We start from the raw sequence: 23,759 nt of genomic DNA, 5'->3' as shown, positions 1-23,759 counted from the left end.
TCAACATCACAAAGCAGATACTAGCATGTCTCTCTTACTTATGCAAACTCTTTGCCACTTTTACTCAAAGACACAGAGGATCTCAGAAAAAAATCCAAAATCAGAAACACTTCTGACCCTGGGCATTTGGGATAAGGGGTACCCTACCTGTATAAGGCACTCTTCTCTTTATATTCATGCTTCATTCTCCCTACCAGCCTCCTGCAGATGATAACCCAATCTCTCACCACAGGAGTTGAAAAAATGATTAAAGCAGCCACATTGACCATTTTCCCTCATTTTGTTCTCCCAGTCTATTTTAAGGTGACTCCCCACCATCATCATCCAATATTAATGCCAACAGAGCTTTGAGTATATTTGATTATCTACATTTGCTTTGTTTACTTATGCGATATGAGTCGCAATAGCTATCTACATTGTTAACCTATAAGTACAGTTTTCAATGTTCATTTCTATGTCAGTATATCGACCCGCCTTTTATTCTGTAACTGACAAGTATTCATCAACAGTTTCTCAGATTTCATTAATCCTTCAACAGAATACTTCAACTCCAGTGTTTGATGGAAGTGTTGTTGTTAAAACTGTATTGCCAGTATATTATAAGGAATGGTTTGGGACAATAAACTCACTATTTAGTGTTAGTAAGCCTGACAAACACTTCCCCCTTTGGGACAACACAAAGAGGCAATGCGTTGAAGAATTGGTTGGGTAAATAAGCTCACAAATATTTCCTCTGAGCACTAATGATTTTTGTTCGCGTTGAAATTCCTTTTCATGATTTCAGTTGAAAGGTCAGTTGAGGAAAATGTTCAACAAATGTTGTGCTGCTCCCAAACAACCAGGGGGATTTGGTGGAAAAGTAAAACAGATCATGTTTCAAATCTATAAATCATGTCCACTACTCAGCATAAGATTCAAGATTTGTTAAAGCTATAACCTGCATCAACACCAAATATAGCAGGTTTGCTTTCCCTCTGTAATCCCACCTTTACAAAGTCCAAATAAATCATGAAAAGAAAACCTATGGATTTTAGTTAGAGATAGAGTGCGGAGTAGGCCCATCTGGTCCTTCAAGCCATGTTGCCCTAGCAACCCTCCCATTCAACCCTAGCCTTATCAAGGGACAATTCACAATGACCATTACCCTACCAACTGGAACAAATTTGGAAGGTAGGAGGAAACTGGAGCATCCAGAGAAAACCCACATGTTCTATGAGGAAGATGTACAGATTATGTCGGAATTGAACTCCAATCTCTGAAGCCCTGAGCTGTAATAGCATCGCACAGTATGCTACTGTGGCACCCCTTTTTTCTTTGTTATTCTCGAATATCCTCTTATACAGTTGAGTACCCATTATCCAAAATTCCAAAATCCGGAAGCACCCAAAATCTGAAATTATTTTGAGCGCTGATGTGATGTCACAAATGGAAAATTCCTGAAGACGCTGGAAAGGTTCCCAGCTGATGTGCAGGCCTCTGCGCACTCCACAGACAGTTCTGAGATGTGCCCTCACATATTTAATAAACAGAATTCAGTGAAAAGTAGCAAAATACTGCACAAAGCAAGAAATAAAGATTTCAATCATGTGTCGTCAGTGTTGGAGTGAACATACACTGATTAGCAGTACACTGACCATGAAACAAGCAAAGATCTATCACAACAAGCTGAAAATTGAAGGTAATTGTGAATATACAGCAGGCTGGTTAAAGAGATTTAAGAAAAGCCATGGCATTAAATTTTTAAAGGGTCTGCTGATCATGAAAATCTAGCACCAGAACAAGTCTACAATACTGATTGTTTTTATAGCTTATAAAACCTTAAAAAAACGTAAAATACAAATACAGTGTGCTGTAATGTTTTAATCAAAGCACGGCATTTTAGGTGGAGACTGAAAGCCTGCCATTGGTTGTTGTTGTTCAACAGCTGATTCAGGTATTATCCCGATGCTGGTGTGCTGATTTTGTTACCCAGCACGCATTATATATTCATTATATTAATAGTGTGTAATAATTACTGTTGTGAAGTACATGTGTTTGACGAACAAGTGTAAGACGAAGACTGCTTACCGGTCACACATAAATTCTGCGTTGGAAATTATGGAGATCCCAAGCTATCCAAAATCCAAAAAGCCCAGTATCCAAAACACTTCTGACCCCAAGCATTTTGGATAAGGGGTTCTCAACCTGTACTTTATAATCCCGAACCTTAGGCAATGCTATTTAATAAGTTTCCTGTGTGCAGAGGGCCAGTGCTGACTTGCATTTCCATTTCTCTCCATACCTCAATGAATCAGAAAAACATCACAAGATGTATCTTATAAAATGAACTGTTTATTTTCTCACCACAGTTATACTGGACCCTCTGGGGTTCTGAAGAGTGTACACTTGTTTCAAGATGATCAGAGGCAGAGAATAAACAGATGATTCCACAAATTGCCTTCATTGAAAACTGTGCATATACATAAGAAAACATTATAAAATTAATGCAAATGAAATTATGTTAGTCTTCCAGTTAGGAATACCTATAAAAGACCTATTTCTGTAAAAATAATCATTCCTATTCAATGCACTCTAGAGGCTTTGCAAAAAAATGGATTTACTGTAAAATTGTTTATAGGCCCCTTTATGCAGAATTAACTTACATATTATAAAGTAGCTGAGTGGAAAAAGATAACTCGTCCTCGCATTCAATATTTCTAAAAGTCTTCTGTAAAAAGGAAATTATGGCATAGAGGTGCATCAAGCAATTGTCATGCAGGTACAACAAATAAATTGGAAGGCTAATTAAATGCTAGTCTTTTGTGCAAAGGGTGACGGCCCATTAAAGCAGAGTTTTGATGCATGTTTACAGCGCACTGGTATGACAACATCTTAAACATTGTGTTCAGCTTTGATCTTCATGGTTAAAGAGGGATGTACTTTTAAGTTCACTGGGTTGATTGTTTGGATGAAGGTGTTGGCATATGAAAAGAAGCTGAGTAGCTTCAGCCTCTACTCATTGCAGCTTAGAAGAATGAAGAGTGGTCTTATTGGAACATAACACTAAAAAGATGTTCCCAGACTGGGGTTACCTACAAAATTTCAAATGAAGGGGACACCCATTTAAGATGTTGATGAGGAGGAGTTATTTAATTCTCACAGTGTTTTGACTGTTAAGCATTCTCTATTCAAGGAGCTGGTGACAAAGTCATTTACTCTTGGCAAGGAAGACTTTCATTTTAAGAAGGTGCTGGTGAATCTGAGCAACTTTTGACTGGTGGTCAATGAAACAAACAAAACAACTAAATACTTTGTTAATCACTCTTTTTCTGGTAAATGATTATCGCCAACAATAGCCTGTAACTTGTCTTTGGACGTGGAGGCAATTTGATATAGTAGAACCAAGGGCAGGCAGCGGGTCTGTTTCTGAGAGTGAGGAAGACCCGGCATTCGATCAATTTATGCCGAATTGGAATGGTTGTGTAAAGGCTGAATCGAGGCGGTGAGGTCCAGGCCCCAGAGTGTACAGAAGTAAGTGAACCTGATGTTTGGATGCCGATTCAAGCACCCAGCCAAATCGGAAAGGTCGGTACGGGCCATATTGAGGTGGCAGGGTCCAAGCTCCAGAGCATATCGAAGTAACTGAACCTGATGTTTGGATGGCAATTTAAGCACCAGGCCAGATTGAAAAGGTCTGGGCGTCAGGGCCTGAGGCAAGGAATGGACCGGTTCAACTCATTACTCTGCTCTGCACTGAACTAAGACTCTCGCGGACAGACGCTCGTTGGGAACTTCAGTTCAGACCGCTATTACCTTGCATTTTTTGTTTGCACAATTTGTTTTTTTTCTCTGCATATTGGGTGTTCGATGATCTTTTTAATGGGTTCTTATTGGTTTCTTTGTTTTGTGGCTGCCCGTTAGGAGACGAATGTCAAGGTTATATAACATATATACTTTGTTAATAAAAGTACTTGGAACTTTGCACAAGTATCTGAACCACAGTGGATATGGGGAGTGTGTGGGAAAGTGGTGCTGAGGCCAAAATTGGATTAGCCAGAATCTTATTGAATGGCTGAACATGTAAAGAAGCTAATTGGCATACACCTGCTCCTCTTTATTAGATTATTAAGTTCCCATTGGTGGATTTAATGACTATGCTGTTTTGTAATCACTAACAAGGAGCTCCAGTGAACTCTGATGGATGCAGAACATACATTTACTCTGATTTTTGTGGAGATTACATTGATAAACAGTGAGAAAGATAAAATGAGCTGATAGATTCTTATGATTTTTTTGAATATTGAAGCTGAGTTATAGAGCACTGGAGTCATAGAGCATTGCAGCAGAGAAACAGGCCATTCAGCCTATCTAGTCCATGCCTGTCTGGTCTAGTTCCTAGTCCCATGTACCTGCACCCAGATCATAGCCCTCCATACCTCTGTCATCCATATACCTTTTCAAACTTCTCTTAAATGTTACAATTGAATTCACATCTACCACTTCTGGCTTCTAAGTAAAGAAGATCCCTCTCAGGTTCCTCTTAAATATTTCATAGCTGAGAAACTGAACCACACCATTTCATTTTTAAATTTCCAGATGGATATCTCTTCGCTGGGACATCATCCGACTTCCTTGGGAGAGACACAGCTCTGTTTCGTTCCCCTATACATCATCTGGGAAATCAGCATATCCGCACTGAACACAATAACTTGCTTTGGTTAAGTGGTAAGTGAGACTGAGCTTTGTTGCAAATGAATAACATCACCATGATAGACTTTAAAATTTTAATATTTTAACAATTACAAAGACTGCAGAATCAGTTTTTACATTGTGGGCTTAACAAACTTGCATACAATAGTCTTGTCTGTACCATGCCTTGAAGCAGTAACAAAACTGGCAATTTATTGCCGTAGGAGATTCTGCAGGTGCTGAAATTTTAGAGCAACACACGCAAAATGCTGGAGAGAGTGAGCAAGTCAGGCAGCACCTGTGGTGGGGAATAAACAGTCAATGTTTAGGGCTGAACTTCCTCCCCCTTCCTTTCCATGAAAGACTTCGGCCCAGAACATTGACTGTTTATTTCCCTCCACAGATGCTGCCTGACTTGCTTGCTGAATTCTTCCAGCACGTTGTGTGTGCTGGCAATCTATTCCCCTCTAGGGTAAAGTGGTGCAGAACTTCACTGATTTTACACACCTACAGTAATTGGTTTATGTTTTTCTCCTAAACAATCCTTGCGGCACAAGATTTGCTTCCACTCTGGTTCTTTGGACTCTGAGGTGAAAATTGGGGGTCAACAAGATGACCTACAAACTTTACAACAGATGGGGCAGGAGATACATGATGGGGCAGGCAGGTGGGGAGTGTGTGAGGGGGTGGACTGCTTCTGACCATTATGCAGGCCTTCTGTGTGATCATGACGTATGCACTTCAACTTTTCGATACCATTGCAATTCCTCCTTCTCCATTTTGGCTTATTAAAATGTGTACTTATTAGGTTTAGTGATTATCCTAAGAAAATAAACAAAAGGTAGTTTGCACCCAAGCGTCCCTTAATTTCTTCCCTTCTTTTCCCTTTCTGTCTTCCCTTCTCCTTACCTTCTCTTTCGGTCATACTTAATTTGCTTTTTCTTTCCTTCCTTGTCTCTCCCTTATTTCATGTCTTTCCCTTTTTTATATCTCACATTCTTGACACTTTTCTCTCATCTCCCAAGAGGTTTTGGCAAGGGATCGCATTATTAGCCTCCATGTAGCATAAATCATTTTGCTTCCCTCTAATTACAGAATTCGAGCTCAGCATGTGTGGTGAAAATTGGGTAGGAAAATGGAGGGGAGGATCATGTGGCTCAGCTCAGAGTGGGAGCAGAGCCTCGACCAGGAGCTGGCAATGTTAGACAGGAAATGGGGATCAGGATGAACTGGAATCTGTGAAATACTGGGGCATCGACCTGGAGAGGCCGTAATCAGTAACCATGGCCCAGGGAAGGAAGCTGGACTGGATTCCATGGCTGGGTGAGAGCTAACTCTATAAAGATCAGTGATCAGTGCTGAAAAGAGGCAAGTCTGATAAGGTTATTGATTAATGAGGAAAATACATATCATGACGTGTCAGGCACTGCCTGCTTAGAAAGAATGAAAGGAGTCAGATAGAGATTGGTTCATGTTCTACCATGTGGGAGATTCAACTGGGTTGGACTTAAATGAAAAGAATTTTAATGGATCAGGAGTATAAGAGTCTGCCTTCTTAGACTTTGTGTTCAATTATATTTTAATAGCCCCATCATCGCTTTTTTGATTACTGAAAGCTGATAGAAGCTTGCAGTTGTTTTTGGCAATCTCGTCCTGACGTTTTGCATTAAAGTTTTTAAATTAACTTGTAGCAGAACTAATTTGAGTCATAGTATTTGCCATATATTCTTCTCTTCAGATGCCAAGTTTATTGGGATGTACCCAATTTCTGATACTTCCAATGACGACGATGATAAAGTATACATATTTTTAAGAGAGACGGCCGTGGACGCGTCAGGCTTCGAAAGAGCCATTTACTCCAGAGTGGCCAGAGTTTGTAAGGTTGGTTTCTGTCAATATTTCTTAGTGATCTTAATTGTTGAGGGATGGTATTATTCTTATTAATATTATTATGTATTGTTGAAGGCTTTGCAAGATTAGTTACTGTATACCATAACCTGATCTGGAAGAAAACATTTTATTTATGAACAGTAAATCAACCTTTAACCTAGAGGAATACCTCCATTTCACACTCCACCCATTCTATACCCTCTGTGTGTCAGTGCCTAGGGTATGAGTTTATTAGTGCAATGATCCCACTAGTTTTGCAAAGAATTTTACAATGATTGGACTTCCATTCACCTGTCTAAGCTGGGCAGGTTAAGATGATGACACATTACGAACTACGTACTTCCCCTGAGTATGATATCGTAACGATGAGTGAGGATTAGATAAATCCACCACAGGGGAGAAAAAAAAAGCAAAATTGATCATTGTTATGTTTTGAAACTTCAAAACATTAAACTAATTCAAAAGGAGTCCCAAATGTGAGTCTAACTTCGGATTTACTTGTAGCGAGGCATGCATATGACATAAAACTTCACGTATGTTTACATATAACCTTTAATGGATTATTTTAACAAACTAGAATGCTTAGTCAAACAATATATATAAAGTTTCTCAAATATTAGTGAAATATTAAATACACAGCAATCATGGCTCACTGTAGTGTCAAATCATGCTCTCATAATGAATTTTAGTTGAATATAAATAATATAACTCTTCTCCCAAAAGATGCAAAAGTGGGAGAAGGGAACTTTGGTGAAAGTTTCTACATGCTGCAAAGCATAGTCCTGGCTTTAATTATTTCTGTAGAGCCATCTGCTCATACTTGCCCCAGATATTTCTCTGTTCTTCATTATTTTCTCGGACTGGATCACATCAATAGACACTGGAGAAGAAATAATGAGAGAGAGCGAGAGCAGAGTTGAAAGAAAACATAAAAGAATAAGAATGTAAACAAGAGAAAAATAAATTGAGTTGGGAATAAAGCAACAGGGGAAAGGAATATAGAGTAAAATTTAAATAATACTTCATTAGAAAGATTCTAAAACATATCAAAGACAGTGATTTAATTTGAGATTCATGAACGCAAGAGATTTGCAGATGCTTGAAATATTTGGCAATGCACAAAATACTGAAGGAACTCAGTAAGTCAGGCAGCACCTATGGAGGGGAGTAAGCAGCTGGCATTTCAGGCTGAGATTTTTCATCATTCCCGTTTGTTACATATGCACGGAGCAGAGGATCAAACATTTTTAGTGAGTCAGGTTGGCCACTGTACTTGCCGGACAACTTGCAGTGTGGGAGCTACGAACCGGGCCTGCTGAGACGAAAGCACTTGAAAGCCTGCACTGAAAGGGGGCGCCTTCCGTGAGTAGAAGGCCGAATCGATTCACCGGGCAAAAAAATTGGCCGCATGTACACTTGCCATATTCTCACAATCGATCCGAAATCTGGAGGAGATTAAAAGCAGCAGTGAAACGAAGCAGAAAACAAGAAACAGCAAGGAAATGAGAGCAAAATGTAAAAATAGAATATTTTGCCAATCTCTGCATGTGAAACCAATAGGATGTGATTTAATCCATAACATTCAGTTCTGAAGTTGCCTTGTCTGCTATTCCAATGCCAACAGAGAATCCCTGACACATCAGAGAAAAGCAATAAACTTGAGTATTGGAGGGACAGTTGATTTATACCCATTTTGACATACATCACTTCACCAAATGGAATTGTTTTCTGAGGCTGCGTTCAATGTTTAAACTTGACCATGGCAATTGTAGCTCACTTGAGCTTAACACCAATGGCTCAACTGGGAAAAGTCCTAGTTTGCCATTAGTTCACGAGTGTGCTAGAGAAACAGGAGAAATGTTTTCATTCAGGTCATGCTCTCTTCTTGCTGTTGCCATCAGGAAGGAGGCAAAGGAGCCTTGGGTCCCACTCCATTTGGTTCAGGAACAGTTATTACCCCTCACCCAGCAGTTTTTCATTGATTTCTATTATGTTTCTTTGTATTTACTGTGAATGCCCACAAGAAAATGAATCTCAGGGAGACATATGGAGACATATACAGTATGTACTTTGATAATAAAATTTACTTTGCACTTTAAACTTCATCTGTACAGCATTAAACTTGAAAATTAATTTACTTTCCTTTGTCACGATGACATGTTAGTCCACTCCCTTAAAGACTGAGTGACAGGGTCCTAAAACCTGCTTCCCTGCAGCTATCCTTTGGCAGGTCATAAAGTTGGTTTATGGCACTCATTAGTCAACAAGGACCCTTATAATTGTTTTGGCTTGCTGCCTAAACGTCTGAAAGATGGTCTAATGTTACATAGGATCAGCAATCTTTCTGATGTCCTCAAGGTAAAGAAGTTTGGTCTGACATTTATCTTCATTGACTTTTTTCTACACCACTAAATAAACTTCTGCCCTATCTAATACTGAACCTGGGCATCAACAGATACAAGAATATCAACATAAATTTTGCATTTGAATACAAAGTCAAAATAGCCTGCAAAATAGTATGACGCATTGTTTCTTAGAACATAATGTTGAAACTTGGTATTTTTCAAAGCAGGGTCATACTGAAGATATGAAAATGGATTTCTAACAAAGAAGGAACTCAGTAAGTCATTCAGCATCTATGGAAATACATAAACAGTTGATATTTTGGGCTGAATCCTTCTCAGCTCGAAGCATCAACCACTTATTCCCCTCTTAGATGCTGCCTGACTTGTTGTGTTCCTCCAGCATTTTGTGTGTGCTGCTCAAGATTTCCAGAATCTGCAGATTTTTTTTTGTGTTTATGACTTTCTAACAAGTGCACTAAGAAGTCTGGATGAACACATTGCACAAGGAGCTGACGGGGAAAAGTTGGAAGAAGGGCCTTTACATCTCTTCACCTCTGATGAGAACAGGAGAGAAACACATTTAGTTCTCACTGCGTTCTCCTGTTGACCCTGCACACAGACAAAGGTAATTCAGAATGGCACCAGTGGACAGTAAATTGGCTAAACCTTTAGGAATATAGTCAGCAGCTTTTCCTAGCTGTTCCTGTTGCTATCACTTGACAGAAAACCAGTTTATATGTTGAAACAAGGTGACTACCAACCCAGCATAGTAATATTCCAGAGCAGCAGCAGCTCAGGGCAATTTCTTGGACAAGGTGTCTTTTAAAATGCATGGTTCCTAACCAGGTGAAATAGTACTTCAGGTAGAACAGCTCAGGTTTATATAGGACACCACAACACACACACACACACACACACACACACACACACACACACACACACACACACACACACACACACACACACACACACACACACACACACACACACACACACACACACACACACACACACACACACACACACACACATTTTGTGAAACAATCCTGTACAGACAGCATCCTGACCACTTTAAAATTGAGATTTTCTCTCTAAAATAAGATTTCCCCTCCACATTTTAGCATCGTTAATTGAAGTTCCTTTTGATCTTTTTTTAAATTGACTTCTGTCCGATCAAACTAACCAGTTTGACAGTCTAGTGATAAACATTCAACCTTTGCGATAATTATTCTCTGATAATTATGCTTAATTTCTTCAAAGTTCCATTATTACCATTTTCAGAGTAATGAAAATAAATTCACAGTTTAAGAATAACATTGGAATCCAAAGCCATTCTAAACACTCAAGCTTATCCTCCCTTTGTTGCCTTTTCCCTTAGAAGTCCACTGCCCTTTAGAAACTGCTATAACTATGGCTGTTCCGTGACTGATATATTTTTTCAGTAGTATGTCATGGACAAACAGATAGCAATATGGACAGATTTATGGACTGAACTTGGAACTGCACCAGAGGCTAGTAAAGGGTCACTGCTGTACCATGTAAGTTATTTGTGATGCCTTAAAGTGTTTCCACATGTCAGCAGAACCTTGCAGAATCCTGATGGGAAAAGACAGAATCCTACCATAGTTCAAATACCAAACTGCATAAAACAATGACTTTCTTGGAAAATGGTTGTGGACTGCAAAGCATAATAAAACCCAGTCTCAGTTTTTCTAATACCTAAACAATTCCGCCTGTCCTGGATAATTGTGGAAGAACTTCTCCAATCGTTGATATTTGTGGATTAAAGAGACAATGAGAGTATGTACAGTAGGAAGTTAATTTTGACTCATGACCTCCTTTGTTTGATCAGGTTTAAAGCATACAATATTAAGTTGGTTTAGTTCAAAGTTCAAAGTAGATTTACTATCAAAGTACATATATGTCATCGTATCCAACCCTGAGATCCATTTTCTTCTGGGCATACTCAGTAAATCCAAGAAACACAATGAGCGACTGTACCCAACTAAGCGGACAAACAACTGAAGTGCAAAAGGCAACAAACTGCGCAAGTACAAAAGTAGAATAAAAGAAATAATAATAATAAATAAGCAAGCAATAAGTATTGAAAACATGAGATGAAAAGTCCTTGGAAGTGTGTCAGCTACTGTGACAATGATTAAGCAAATAAATTGCCATCGTGATTTATTACTGATTTTAACTCTTAAAAATTTTCCACAAGAAATATTCCTGAAATTTTAGAAACGAGCTTGTAAGATTAGTTTTAAATTTTACTTTAAGGATGTTAAAATATCTAATTTGGCATCATCCATGACACACAGCAATGTGATTATGCCTAAATAATCTGCTTTATTAACTGGTCCAGGTGAAGGTTCTCAACCTGAAATGTCAACTTTCCTTTTCCATATCTCCACAGATAACTACCTCAGCTGTTCAGTTCCTCCAGTATCTTGCTTGCCGCTTCAGATTACAGCACCTGCAGTCTTTTGTGTCTCCTCGCTACTCATTTTTAAATATTATTTTGAGAATACCAGGGATCACTCTCCTACTTTTTGGTAAAGTAGATGCATTGGAGCTTTAATATCCACCTGTGTGAACTATCAGGGAGGACACAAGAGAATGCAAATGCTGGAGCCTGAGGCAGGTTGAGCATCATCTGTGATGTAGCTCTGATGAAGGGCTTTGATCTGAAACGTCAACAAGTCCTTTCCTCCACAGATGCTGCTCGACCCACTGTGTACCTCTAGCAGGTCATTGTTCCTGAGTAATCAAGTTCTTAATTTAGTATCTCATTTGAAATTCAGCTGTCTAGAAGTTCATCCTCAGTTGGCTGGCCCAAATGTGCTATGTTGCCTCAAGTCTTTGTATTCCATCTCCAAAGTTCATTTTGTTGAAGTCAATGGAATGAATTTTGGTGGTAGAATTCAATAATGTGAGACCATTACATGACATGAATGGTCAATGTATTTTGTGTTGAGTACCTCTGACATTATGATAATCTTATGGGAGTGTGAACCTAGATTTTTATGTGTACAAGTTTTGGAGAGAAACTTAAAGTCAGAATTGTAGACCCACATTTGAACAGGGTCTAAAGGATTTAATTCCCTCCACTTTCTGGAAAAACCAAGCTGTTGTCAATACAAATAATTTTAATTTTATTTGCTTCAAATTTATTCCCATAACTTTCTTCTGCTGTATGATTTGATGGTTTGGAAAGAGGACCTAGAGCCAGAAAGTCATAAAATAAATAGAAATATTCAGTGGTCTATGTTGCATTCCAACTATCCAGTCCCTTGTGTGAGGAGCTTTATAAGTTACTGTATCTCTGTCTTTTCATGCTCAGAAGTATAGATCTTGCATAGTTCCGAAGCAGTTAGATGTTAATATAACAAATGCTGATTTTGGGAAATTGAACAACATACTTCATACAATTATATCAGGATCAACCATTGGCATTTACCTTTTACATCAGGAGCAACAGTAACATTATGGCTTCAGTCAGCTACAAGCTGATGAATATCTAGATCACAGTGTCACTACTTATCAAAAGATATCTGAGTCAATTACCACATTTGAAACTTTTTAGTTATGATGTGACCTAGTAACTTGTGTGGATGCCATTATTTTCTCAACTTAGCGGCTGAGGTATGACAATCCTTCATAAGATTATTCTGCATTGAGTATGAATACATATTTCTAGGTAGCTCTGAAAAAATGAGATCTCTTGCCCAGGTTATGACATCATCTGAAATCCTTCATCTGATGATTGCCTCAGCTTGCAAAAATCTGTTCTAATGACATGAATCTCTCAAAGATACCACACCCAGCCATTGTACTTGAGATTCTGCAGGACGATTATGGATACACATATAACGTCATTCAGAGCCTGATAGAACTAACCTCCTCCTGTCACTGCAAAATCTCTTCTCTAATCCAAGATTAAGGTTCTTTCCAGTTCTTTTTCTGAGTAATATAGTTGGTCTCCTGCCTGAATGAAAAAGGGAAGTTGGTAAAAACAAAAGCTGATAGAATTTATAATCTATTATCCAGGGAGCTGTAAAGTTCTTGTAAACCAAGAAATGATTTTACACTTGTATCTTAATTCCCATTTGCACTCAGCTGACCGATGAAACGTGACACAAACTATATATACTAGGAAACAGGAGAGCAACTGATTCCAATGCCAACTTTCACTGTTCCATTTTACAAAGCCAGGAACAACATTGGAACTGCAAAAAAAAAAACAAATAATAGGTGTTAAAATATGGATGGCTTGGATTTGGTTTTACCTCCTGCATAGTATCTAAAAGTAGTCAAAAGGATAAAGCTGATCGATTGAAGTGGTTTCATTTATTCCACCTTAAGATGGCGCCAGTATACATTGGCAACTCTCTGTGGGCTGCAGAAAATGGTCCTGTTTGACTTCTTTTGCTCTCTAGCTTCTCGCCTCACGTTCCTACTATAAAAAGAAATTCTTCAATCATAATCATAATACATTTATGGCGCATTGTGGGGCAATTTCGCCCAAGGTGTTCATGCAGGCTCTCTGTAGAATAATCCATACAGTTCCAATTCCCTGCTCTTTACATAAACCCCTATAAAGTGTCTATTCAACTCCCTTCAGCAGACTTAGTTGAGTTTCCACAATCCTTATACATAGTGAGTTCCAGATGATGACATTTTCACTCAAAAACTCTTATTTCTTTTATCATTAAAAGATAGAGCATTTATGTTCAGAGTTCTCCAGCAATTCTAATGCCAAACGGATTTATTGAAGATAATTTACAAGACTCCCTACTAAACTGCCCATGTGATCTAACATAAGCAAAAAAGCCCTGCATATCTTAAAGATTTCTCGCAAATTGGACCAATGATTGAGCCAGCAAGTTTATAGAGAGGATAAAAATTGGGATGAGGAATGTTGGCTGTATTATTGTGCCCTGAAATTTGGGGACAAGCAGCTCTGGGAACAATTTATTCTGTTGGTGCCATCAAAGAATGATGGTTATATCACAGTAGACCCCTCAGCATTTTTTTTTTTACCATTTATAGCATGTCCAGAGTTCAAGCCAATTACTTACTTTTTCTCAATATCTCTTAATTCTTGGAAAAACAAATTTTTTATTCTTTCACCCAAGTTGATAATAAATATTCCGAAAAATTTCCGGAATAGATTGCTGGAGAATATTATTCTTCATAAATTCTCAAAAGGAGAACATAATCTTTCAATGTACTGCCACAAGGTTACATTTAATACTGTGCACGATGAATACTAATGTTTTCCTGGCAATATTTTAGTAAATGACTTTTAGATGGTCACGGAGATGACATTCTTTTATACGTGTCATGAGGTGGTGGGAGTTGGGGATGGAAGAAACAACTGATAGTATTGTTCTGTTAGGAGCTGGCATAAACCCAATAAGCCATGCAGCACTTTTCTGTGTCATGACAAGTAGGTACATAGGCATCCCCACACAATGCTAATTACCCCTTACCAAGCCATTTTTTCCACATTTTCAGTCACTCTATCCCAATTCTCTCTGATAATAGATTCCAGTAACTTTCCAAACATAATGTTAAACTGATAGCTTTGCAATTTCCTCCCTCCTTTCCCCTACTCAATAAGACTTTACAATCCAGAAACACAATCTTGAGTTTGTAAAATCATATCTAACGTCTTTGAATTTTTTCAATTGTTTTAGAAATCCATCATCTGCTGCAGGTATATCTAACTTAAGCCTGATTACTTTCTTCTTTGCTTGCACAAAGCTTTCCATATGAAATTCTCTTGAGTTCTTCCTCTGGAGAGCCTATCATTTGTGAAACATTTGACAAGTGGAAGGAGGCGTAAATTTGGAAATGTTGGTTTCCTGTCATCATTGGAGTTAACACAGAAAATAACATAAGAGAAGTTCCTTTGCTTCCAAACAACCATTTTATGGCCTTCACTGCTGCTATTCATTCCTTCTTCATCCTTGGATTCTAGCTTATTGCTTCCACATCAGCACTAATATTAAATTGCCCTTTCATTCAAATATTCTGGCACTTGAAGTCAGAGGTGCTTCATTTCATTGGCTAAATTTCTGCTTGGTCATAAATAAAGTATACTTCAGGGTACTGAGAAAATTTAAAATCTGACATGTCTTCTACAGACTCCTGTATCCTAGTTTCTTACACTATAAGATCAGATATGTATAACATGGTATGTTTGTAAATACCGGGGAAATGTTTATATTTTCATTAATGCCTATCATACCATAGGAGCAGATCTATTACACCATTTGTCCAGAATTAGTTGCAGGAACATGACAGTTTTATCTGCAAATTTATGTCTATATGAAGCTTCTTGACCTAAAATGTACAGTGCCCAATTTCCTCTATAGATGCTGCCTGACTCATTGAGTTCCTCCAGCATCTGCAGTCTCTTGTGTCTCCAGTGTGTGTATGTGGAGTTGCCTGTGATTTCACCTTCAGCATTTTTTTGTTGACTTTGCTGGTTAGCTAATGCCAAATTAGTTGAAGAAAGTGCACCTCTGGTAATGATTCCTGCTTTTGAAAAGGGCCAGCAAATAGTTTGGCAGATTATCATTCTGCCTAAAGGGCATCTTTTCATCAGAATGCTTTTCCAGCAGCATGTATGGTATATTTTCCATTTGGAATAGATTTGACGCTGACCTTTTTAATGGAGGAAGATCTCAGCAGTGAGAAGGTCTTGAAGATTATTAAGCTTTACACCACAGCAGGAGAGGCTTGAATTTAATTGCATAAATGAAACATTCTGGATATTTTAACATCAGTTTGGTGGGAATCAAACCCATTGAAATAAATGAAAGGTGTTGTCAAGATTTATAATGTAAATCACAAATGAAGTAGCTTGTTCAAAGTGCCTCAGGACACAAAGCAATTTAATTCTTCCAGTTTGGGGTCCATTTTCCCAACAGTAGAAGGAAAAACTGCTATGCAGTCTCCCCAATCCATTTATTGGGCACTAACAGGATAATTTACAGTCATAAGCTAATTTGAATCCATTGATTCATCTTAATGTATCTCAGATCATCATAGGGAAGAAAATAGATTTCTGTCATGAATTAGGACACAGTTATTTCAAAGAAAAAGATTCACCTTCTATTTGGATTCATTTTCTATTGTAAGATACATATCCTTCTCTTCAAAGGTTCAGTTGGTTCATTTATGATCAAATTATGTATCCATGTGCATTTCTGAGGTTCGTCCTCCAGATAGCCATAAAAAAAACTAACATGAAAGTCTTGTTGTCTTATTTAGCAGTGTAATTAATTTACCAGCATCAAATAAGTGCTTCAACATTTGGTTTAGAAAGTGGAATGTGATGAAGTGCATTCACCCTCCCCAAATTAACGCCCCCCACCCAAAAGCCCCTATCGGCTCTAATCATATTGGCAATTGTAAACAGGACTTCTACGCCTGCTTCAAGCCTTCATTATGAAAGTCGCTAGTGACAGACTACAATATGTGCCACATATGCCTGTAAATATCCTTAGGCATTTGGCAGCAAAACTAACAGTCCCCAGCAAGGCCATCAGAGAGCCTCTCTTGAAGAAAAGTCATCCTATTTTTTTTCCAGCTCTGCCTGGTTGTGGAACTGAGAGCAGATCTCTGCAAGGATTATTTCCCCCCCCCCCCCCCGCCCCACACAACCACATCCCAAAACAAAATACCATCACATTACTTCCTCTCTGAGCTTGCGTACAACTTCAGCTGTTGACCAGACAATAAAATTCTGCAAGGCCCGTGATTGAACGCTCATCACCGCAGTTCACTAACAGTAAATGAACAAACCCAGCATACTGATTACCTATGGATGTAAGAAATGCTGGAAACACTCACAAAATGCTGGAGATATTCAGCGTGTAGGCAGCATTTATGGAGAGGAATAAACAGCCAATGTTTCAGGCCAAGGCCCAGTTCTAATGAAGGGTCTCAGCCTGAAATGTTAACTGTCTATTCCTCTCCATAGATTCTACCTGACTTGCAGAGTTCCTCCAGCATTATGCATGTGTTACTCTGGATTGCCCATGGAACTGCCTTTTTTGGCCTCACAAAGTATGTAAGGATTGTCCTGCACTGATCCAACACAATCCAATTTCTACACCATTAAATTAAAAAAAGATTCTGAATTAAACAAAAATATTGAATTACATCATTCATCTTCGGGCAAAATCCTCATGGATCAAAATGATGATCTTGGCAGGGAGAAAGCGGATAAGTAGCCCAGGTCTGAATGAATTAATTCACTATGAATACTCAGCAAAAAGATAAAAGTGGTGGATTCAGGAGTGCAACTTAAGACAATTAAATCTATGGATATGGAATACATACAAAGTTGAGGAGAATGGAGTCTAAGGCAGGCAACTGTACCGTAATTCAGACCTGACATTCTTGTAGAAATGTAGGAAGAGTCTGAAAGTGTGCTATGACACAAATGTGATAACTAAAAAGAGGGATCCCTTAATACTGCAGAGAAATACTAAAAACTAAATTGAAGTTTACAAGACAACATCTAATACAGTCAGGCAAATACCAGGAGTTAGTAGAGCAATGCCAGACAGGCATGAAGGGCACGACGCCAGCCTATAGAGGTGGGTTGTAGAGGTTTTGCTGGCTGCTTGCTCTACAGGGCCTACTCTCTCCTTGGCATTATGAGGACTGCAAAGAAAAGAGCCATCAGGACGTTCACGGAGGCTGCTGGGCGACCCTCCAGATGGCTGTGCATCAGGAGGTGTGACCCATGGAAAAATGCTGATGGGACAAAAGCCAGGGCCTGACCAACCCTGACGGGGGCTCCTGGGTGAGCGCGTCTGACCCAAAACACCCTACGACCCCAGGTTACGTCACTGAAGATGTGTCCCAATGCATCCTAGGATGTGCCTCAGCATCAATATTAATGTCACAAAATGCAATCAAACAGAGCTCAAAGTACCTCAGGGTGCTTGTAAAGGCAATCTGACAGACCGTGAAAATAAATCATAATATTTGCTGACCATAGAAAATATGAAATTAATTAAGATAAATCAAAATATAAAAAAAATTGCAGAGGATGGAAATCTGAAATGAAAACAATGGTTCAGGAAGGAAAAGATGAGGAATGAATTGACAAAAAACTGGTGGTGATGCTGATTGAAGAAGCAGGTGAAGACGTTAACAGATGAGTTCTCTTGATAAAATGTAAATAGCAAGAGATGACTAAGGGATGGTAACAAGATGGAAAAAAGCACTGAGAGCAATGCATTTAAAACACAAAATATTAAATTACAGCTTCTCACTTCAACCCTCCTCCCCCGCCCCCCCCCAGACTGGCTTCACCAATCACCTTCCGGTTTGTGCTTCTGCCCCTCCCCCCACCTTCTTACTCTGACCTCTTCCCCCTTCCTTTCCAGTCCTGATGAAGAGTCGGTCTGATCGTTAACTGTTAATTCCTTTCCACAGTTGCTGCCTGATCTGCTGAGTTCCTCCAGCATTTTGTGTGAGTTGCTCTAGATTTCCAGCAGTTGCAGAATCTCTTGTGGTTACATTAAATTATAGGAGCTTCTTGTTACACTGTAATTCCACATCTATAATGCTATCTGAACATCATGTGCAGTTGCTATTAATGCTTAATGGAATACTTAATGAAAATGTCAATAAGCCAATGAGTTGGATGTGGAGCCTATGACTCACCATACAGTGCTGCTGAGCAAACAGTCAATCCGCTCTGAAAATTGCAAGAGTGGAGAAAACATCACCAGCAGTAATTCTCCCAATAAAAGCATGGTACCTCATCCAAAATAATCCAGTGAGCAAAGGATCATTAGATATGAGCAGTGTAATTAAATCCACTTCAACCAATTGTGGCACTGTGGGTCACCAAGCTTGAGTTACAAGAGAATTGCTCAATCAACTTCATTCTGCCTCACCTCATTATCTAGCCAATTAGTTGTAGTTGATGCCATGCTACCCTCAATATTGGCCGAATGCGTAAGAATCCTTTACTTCCAGGTCTCCTGACCAAAACTCTTTCCCCTTTCCCACCCATTATCTCTGAAAATTGCCCTTGTCCCATCTTTCTGCTGGGCCTGCATCAACACAGAAAGCTTTTGTTTCTGATTAACTGTCTTACTCAGGACAACAAACAAGAACTGGGAAGAACCCCGTGGGCCAGGCAGCACCTTTTGTGCATTAGGTAACACCTCCATCCCTTCTCCTTACCTCTTTGTACTGGCATTCTCCCCTCTCTCTTTCAGTCCAGATAGAAGCTTCATTTTCTTCCACAGATGCTGACTGACCTCCTGACTTCCTACAACTTCATGCTTGTTGCTCCACGCTCTAGCATCCAACATTTATAACTCTATCATGCTCAGCAACTTTTGATGTTACTTTTAAAGGGACATATTTTTGGATGAGTTTGGTGTAAACTGTGGTTGGCGTTGGATAACCCCTCCTTTCAGATAATGTGATGTCAGTGTTCTTCCAAACTAACACACGCTAATTCTTTGCAGAAAGATATTGGAGGTCAGCGGAGTTTGATCAACAAGTGGACTACCTTTCTGAAGGCTCGTCTAATTTGTTCGGTACCAGGGCCCGATGGTTATCAGACTTACTTTGATGAATTGCGTAAGTAAGGTCATTTTCTATTCAGAGCCATGAAAATAAAAGGCACAGTTAACAGTGGCCAAACATTTTAATACCAATTCCCATTCCTGTTCCAACTTGAAAGTCCATGGCCTCCTCGTGTGTCATGATGAGGCCACCCTGAGGGTAAAGGAGGAGCACCTTAAATTCCGCCTGGGTTGCCTCCAATTTGATGGCGTGAATATTGATTTCTCCTTCTGGTAAAAGAAAACTCCTCCCCCTCCCCTCTTCTTCTAATCCCCAGTCTGACCTCCTATCATCTCCTCCTAGGTCCCCTCCATCTTCCCTTTCTCCTATGGTCCACTCTCCTCTCATATCAGATTCCTTTCTCTCCAGCCCTTTATCTCTCCTATCCACCTGGCTTCACCCATCACCTTCTAGCTATCCTTATCCCCACATTTTTATTCTGGCTTTTGTCCTCTCTCTCTCCTGACGAAGGGTCTCGGCCAGCAATGTCGACTGTTTATTCATTTCCATAGGTGTTGCCTGACCTGCTGAGTTCCTCCAGCATTTTGTGTGCGTTGCTTTGGATTCTGTTTCTGCAGAATTTCTCCTGTTTACTAATAATGTTGTGTCCCCTAAAATCTAACGGTGGGCACAATTCCATTTTTAATACTGAACAATAGCAGAATAAAGCATGGAGTTAGTATGATTTTGACAAATACACGTTTAGAAAACTTGGAAGGTTTGGTCCTGCCTTCATTGTCAGATGGTATTCCTGTGATTTCAAAACTATGTTACACGAACATGTTTTCCAAATGGATGGAAAGTTATTTAAAAGTATGGTTTAAACTGCTTTTACTATTGAATTGGAAATGAAAGTTATTGTAGGTGCACTATTATATAGAGTATAAATAATACAGCTGTATCAGGCTTTCTCAGCGGTGACTGAGATGGGGCGATATTAAAATGACATCAAGTGATAAGGTCAGATCAGTTGCCACATTCTTTTTCTTACCATGTGTAGAAATCGTTCATATGGCAAAGGAGAGCTGGTGAGTAGAGGTGAGTAACTTGATGCTAGGAGTGAGCTTCATTAAAAGATTTTAGATGCAATGGTATATTCTCTAGTAACTGTTCTTCCAAATGTTGGGATATGGCAAACAGCCAATTTCACTTCTTTCATTGGAATATTTTACAGTAGAACTAAAAGAAAAAAAACTCTGGAGAGAAAGACACGTCTAAGAAATATAAATTATTTTTTCTGTATATCTTTATTCTGAAATGTATCACTTAGCTTAGTTGACATAAATGTGTTATGACTGATGCTTTGGACAAAACTCCTTACTTTGTGTTAATGTTTTCGCTTTTCAAAGAGGATGTTTACCTGCTCAACACCAATGATAAATCACCTGTGTTTTATGGGGTCTTCACATCTTCCAGGTAAAGGCAAATATTTGTGTTCATAAGTAGCAATTTTGATTATTACTGTATGGGATTGATAACGTATGGTCCTCCCACAGACATTTACTAAATATAACATTATTGTTGAAAATAAAATCCAGAATTTTATTTTATAATTGTCACTCATTTGTAGTTTCTGTGCATCATTTATCTGTCTTTTTACTCTTGTACTGAAAAATCCTAACACAACATTTCAGTAGATCAATATCTGGATATTGTATTTCTTCAAAATAAATATCAGCAACCACATTCTGTTCATTGCCTCTTTCACTGTACAAGACATCAAAAATGAACAGCTGAGATAAAGTGACAACCATCGAACTTTGTTAGTTAACTTTTGAAGCTTGTAACTGAAAGTGTAACTTCAAGAACTTTTATTTCCCTCTCAGTTCTGTTTTCAGTGGCTCGGCTGTTTGTGCATACAGCTTAGCTGACATTCGTGCCGCATTTAATGGACCTTTCACACACAAAGACAGTCCTGACCACCACTGGGTGGAATACCAGGGGAAGATTCCATATCCCAGACCTGGGACGGTAAGTATGATTCATTTACCATTTACCATTATGTTCCAAAAACAAAGAAAGACTGCCAAAATTGTAAAGCTGAAATCATAAAAGGAAACTACTTAGCAGGTCAGGCAACACTTGTGGAGGGAGAAAAAGCATTAACATTTCTTGTCAAAGACCAATCATCCGAAACTTTCAATGGTTCACTGTCTTCCTTGGCCAGATCCAGGAGCAGTCCCTTGACCTTCCCATCCACCTTTGCACTGGATGTCAAAGGTCAAGAATGTGGGACTAGAATCTAGCCAGAAATTGAGGAGCTGCCCCTTCAGCTATGGAAGGCTACAGAGCAGTTGTTAGTATAATGCTGTTATAGTGCCAGTGACCTGCGTTCAGCTCCATCACTGTCTGTAAGGACTTTGTACATTTTTCCCATGACCATGTGGGTTTCCTCTTTGGTGCTTTGAGTTAGCAGACATCCCACCTCTCCCGGAAGTTCCGGGAGTCTCCTGCATACTGATAGCGGCTCCCTGATGCCCGCAAATTATATACAATATCCTGGAAATCGATTTTTTTTAGAGCAAGAGAGGGAGAGCACCATAGCAGAGTGTTCCAAATAAAGAAAATATAAAACATACTTCAGCCCAGACTACACTAAAGTGTACCCCTGCCTAATGGGGGTCACAAGTTATGACAGTGTTGCTTGCTACACTGTTTGCAACTGAATTTTCTATTGCCCATGATGGGTTAAATCACTGTTGAGGTGAGTTTAACAGGTGTCATTCGTTTATTAGCAAAGCTAATGTTATTTAAACTAGCTGGCTAGCTGCTAAGGGAATACTCTATTGCAGACATCCCACCTCTCCCGGAGGTTCTGGGAGTCTCCCGCAAATTGATGGTGCTACCTCCCTGAAATGAGTTTTTGCAGGGTGGGATGTCTGAGTTAGTACATGGCATGGGTGTAATTAGGTGACGTTGGCTAATTGGGATAGAAAGGCCTGTCAGAGTGCTGTATCTCTAATTAAATTAAATTTTAAAATATATTTCAAAACAGTTGACAATGTATACAGTAAATACAATTGGTGTGCGTCTTTTTCTACATTCATTGTGCATCATTTCAATGCTTTCTGTTACAATGCACCAATGCCACTCATCCTTCCTCCTCAACAATGCACCTGTGCAGTGCTTGGACTCAGCTCCTCAATGTACAGTGGCAGTGGAACCTTTGACTCTGGTTCCCCCCCCCCCCCCCGCCCCCCACAAAATCCGTGCAGAAGGTTGGGATGGTCAAATCGGACCAGCTGGTCCAAAGAGCCTGTCTCCGTGTTGTACAACACTATGACTCTCTGACAAAGGGTGGACCGAGCTTTTAACAGATCCCTGAGCATGCATTCTTCTGCCTTTGAATATGCCTGTTAGCAGCAGTCACTTGTGGATGTTGTACCCCGGAAGACCAAGTTTTGGGAAGAAGCAACAGACATAAACTATTCTAAGATGAAGAAATTATGACAAATACTAGATGTGCAAGGACGTTTGACATTTGTTCACAATGGGTACTCATTGTAATATATAGCTACGTTTGGTAAATAGAACTGAAATAATAATCTGTATACAATGGAAAATTAATCTGTGCTCTCAGTAAATGTAGTGGCATTTAAATTTATTTTAATTTTTTAAAATCGTATAAAATATTGTTGCTTGCTTTTTTTAGTGTCCCAGTAAAACATTTGACTCCACAATTGAGTCTACCAAGGATTTTTCAGATGACGTCATCAGCTTCATTAAGAATCACCCAATGATGTACAAGGCTGTTTATCCAATAAACAAGAGGCCCGTTTTCATTCAAGTAAACACTGGTTACAGGATTACACAGCTTGTGGTTGACCGTGTCAATGCAAAGGATGGACAATATGCTGTTCTGTTTTTAGGCACAGGTACATACAATCCTCGTTTCATATGAAGACCATTTAAAATATATTCAATTATATAATACACAGTCTTCATATGTTTCCAGATGTCGGGTCAGTAATAAAAGCCTTGAGTATTACCAAGGATAACTTGAATGTAGAAGAAATCGCTCTGGAAGAATTGCAAGTGTTCGAGGTACAGAAAATTATGTTCTATAATCTGATTAGGAACTGAAAAAAGTTACCTTTTTGAAGTTGAGCTCGCAAGTGCATATTTACACTATAATTGTTCACATTGATGATAGTCATATTAATTTTGCAACATTAAAGAAACATCATTATGTTTACAAATTCATACAAAATAATAGTCATTGATATCGGACAATCTCTGAGT

The 23,759-nt window shown here is 39.0% G+C and overlaps 1 protein-coding gene across 3 annotated transcripts in view; it reads left to right on the top strand.

Moving 5' to 3' along the window:
• LOC140717195 (semaphorin-3D-like) overlaps nucleotides 1–23,759 on the top strand; it is a 94,180-nt gene that overhangs the window by 48,275 nt on the left and 22,146 nt on the right. For all 3 annotated transcript variants that reach the window (XM_073030501.1, XM_073030500.1, XM_073030502.1), the window contains exons 6-12: nucleotides 4,576–4,704; nucleotides 6,407–6,549; nucleotides 19,418–19,532; nucleotides 20,867–20,933; nucleotides 21,344–21,488; nucleotides 23,170–23,392; nucleotides 23,473–23,561. In XM_073030501.1, coding sequence (XP_072886602.1) covers nucleotides 4,576–4,704; nucleotides 6,407–6,549; nucleotides 19,418–19,532; nucleotides 20,867–20,933; nucleotides 21,344–21,488; nucleotides 23,170–23,392; nucleotides 23,473–23,561 — 911 coding nt within the window. The remainder of the gene's footprint in view (nucleotides 1–4,575; nucleotides 4,705–6,406; nucleotides 6,550–19,417; nucleotides 19,533–20,866; nucleotides 20,934–21,343; nucleotides 21,489–23,169; nucleotides 23,393–23,472; nucleotides 23,562–23,759) is intronic.

This window comes from Hemitrygon akajei, chromosome 27, assembly GCF_048418815.1.
Source record: "Hemitrygon akajei chromosome 27, sHemAka1.3, whole genome shotgun sequence".
Classification (NCBI taxonomy): Eukaryota; Metazoa; Chordata; class Chondrichthyes; order Myliobatiformes; family Dasyatidae; genus Hemitrygon; species Hemitrygon akajei.
The sequence above is the reverse complement of the archived record's forward strand: the minus strand, read 5'-3'. Positions and strand labels throughout refer to the sequence as shown.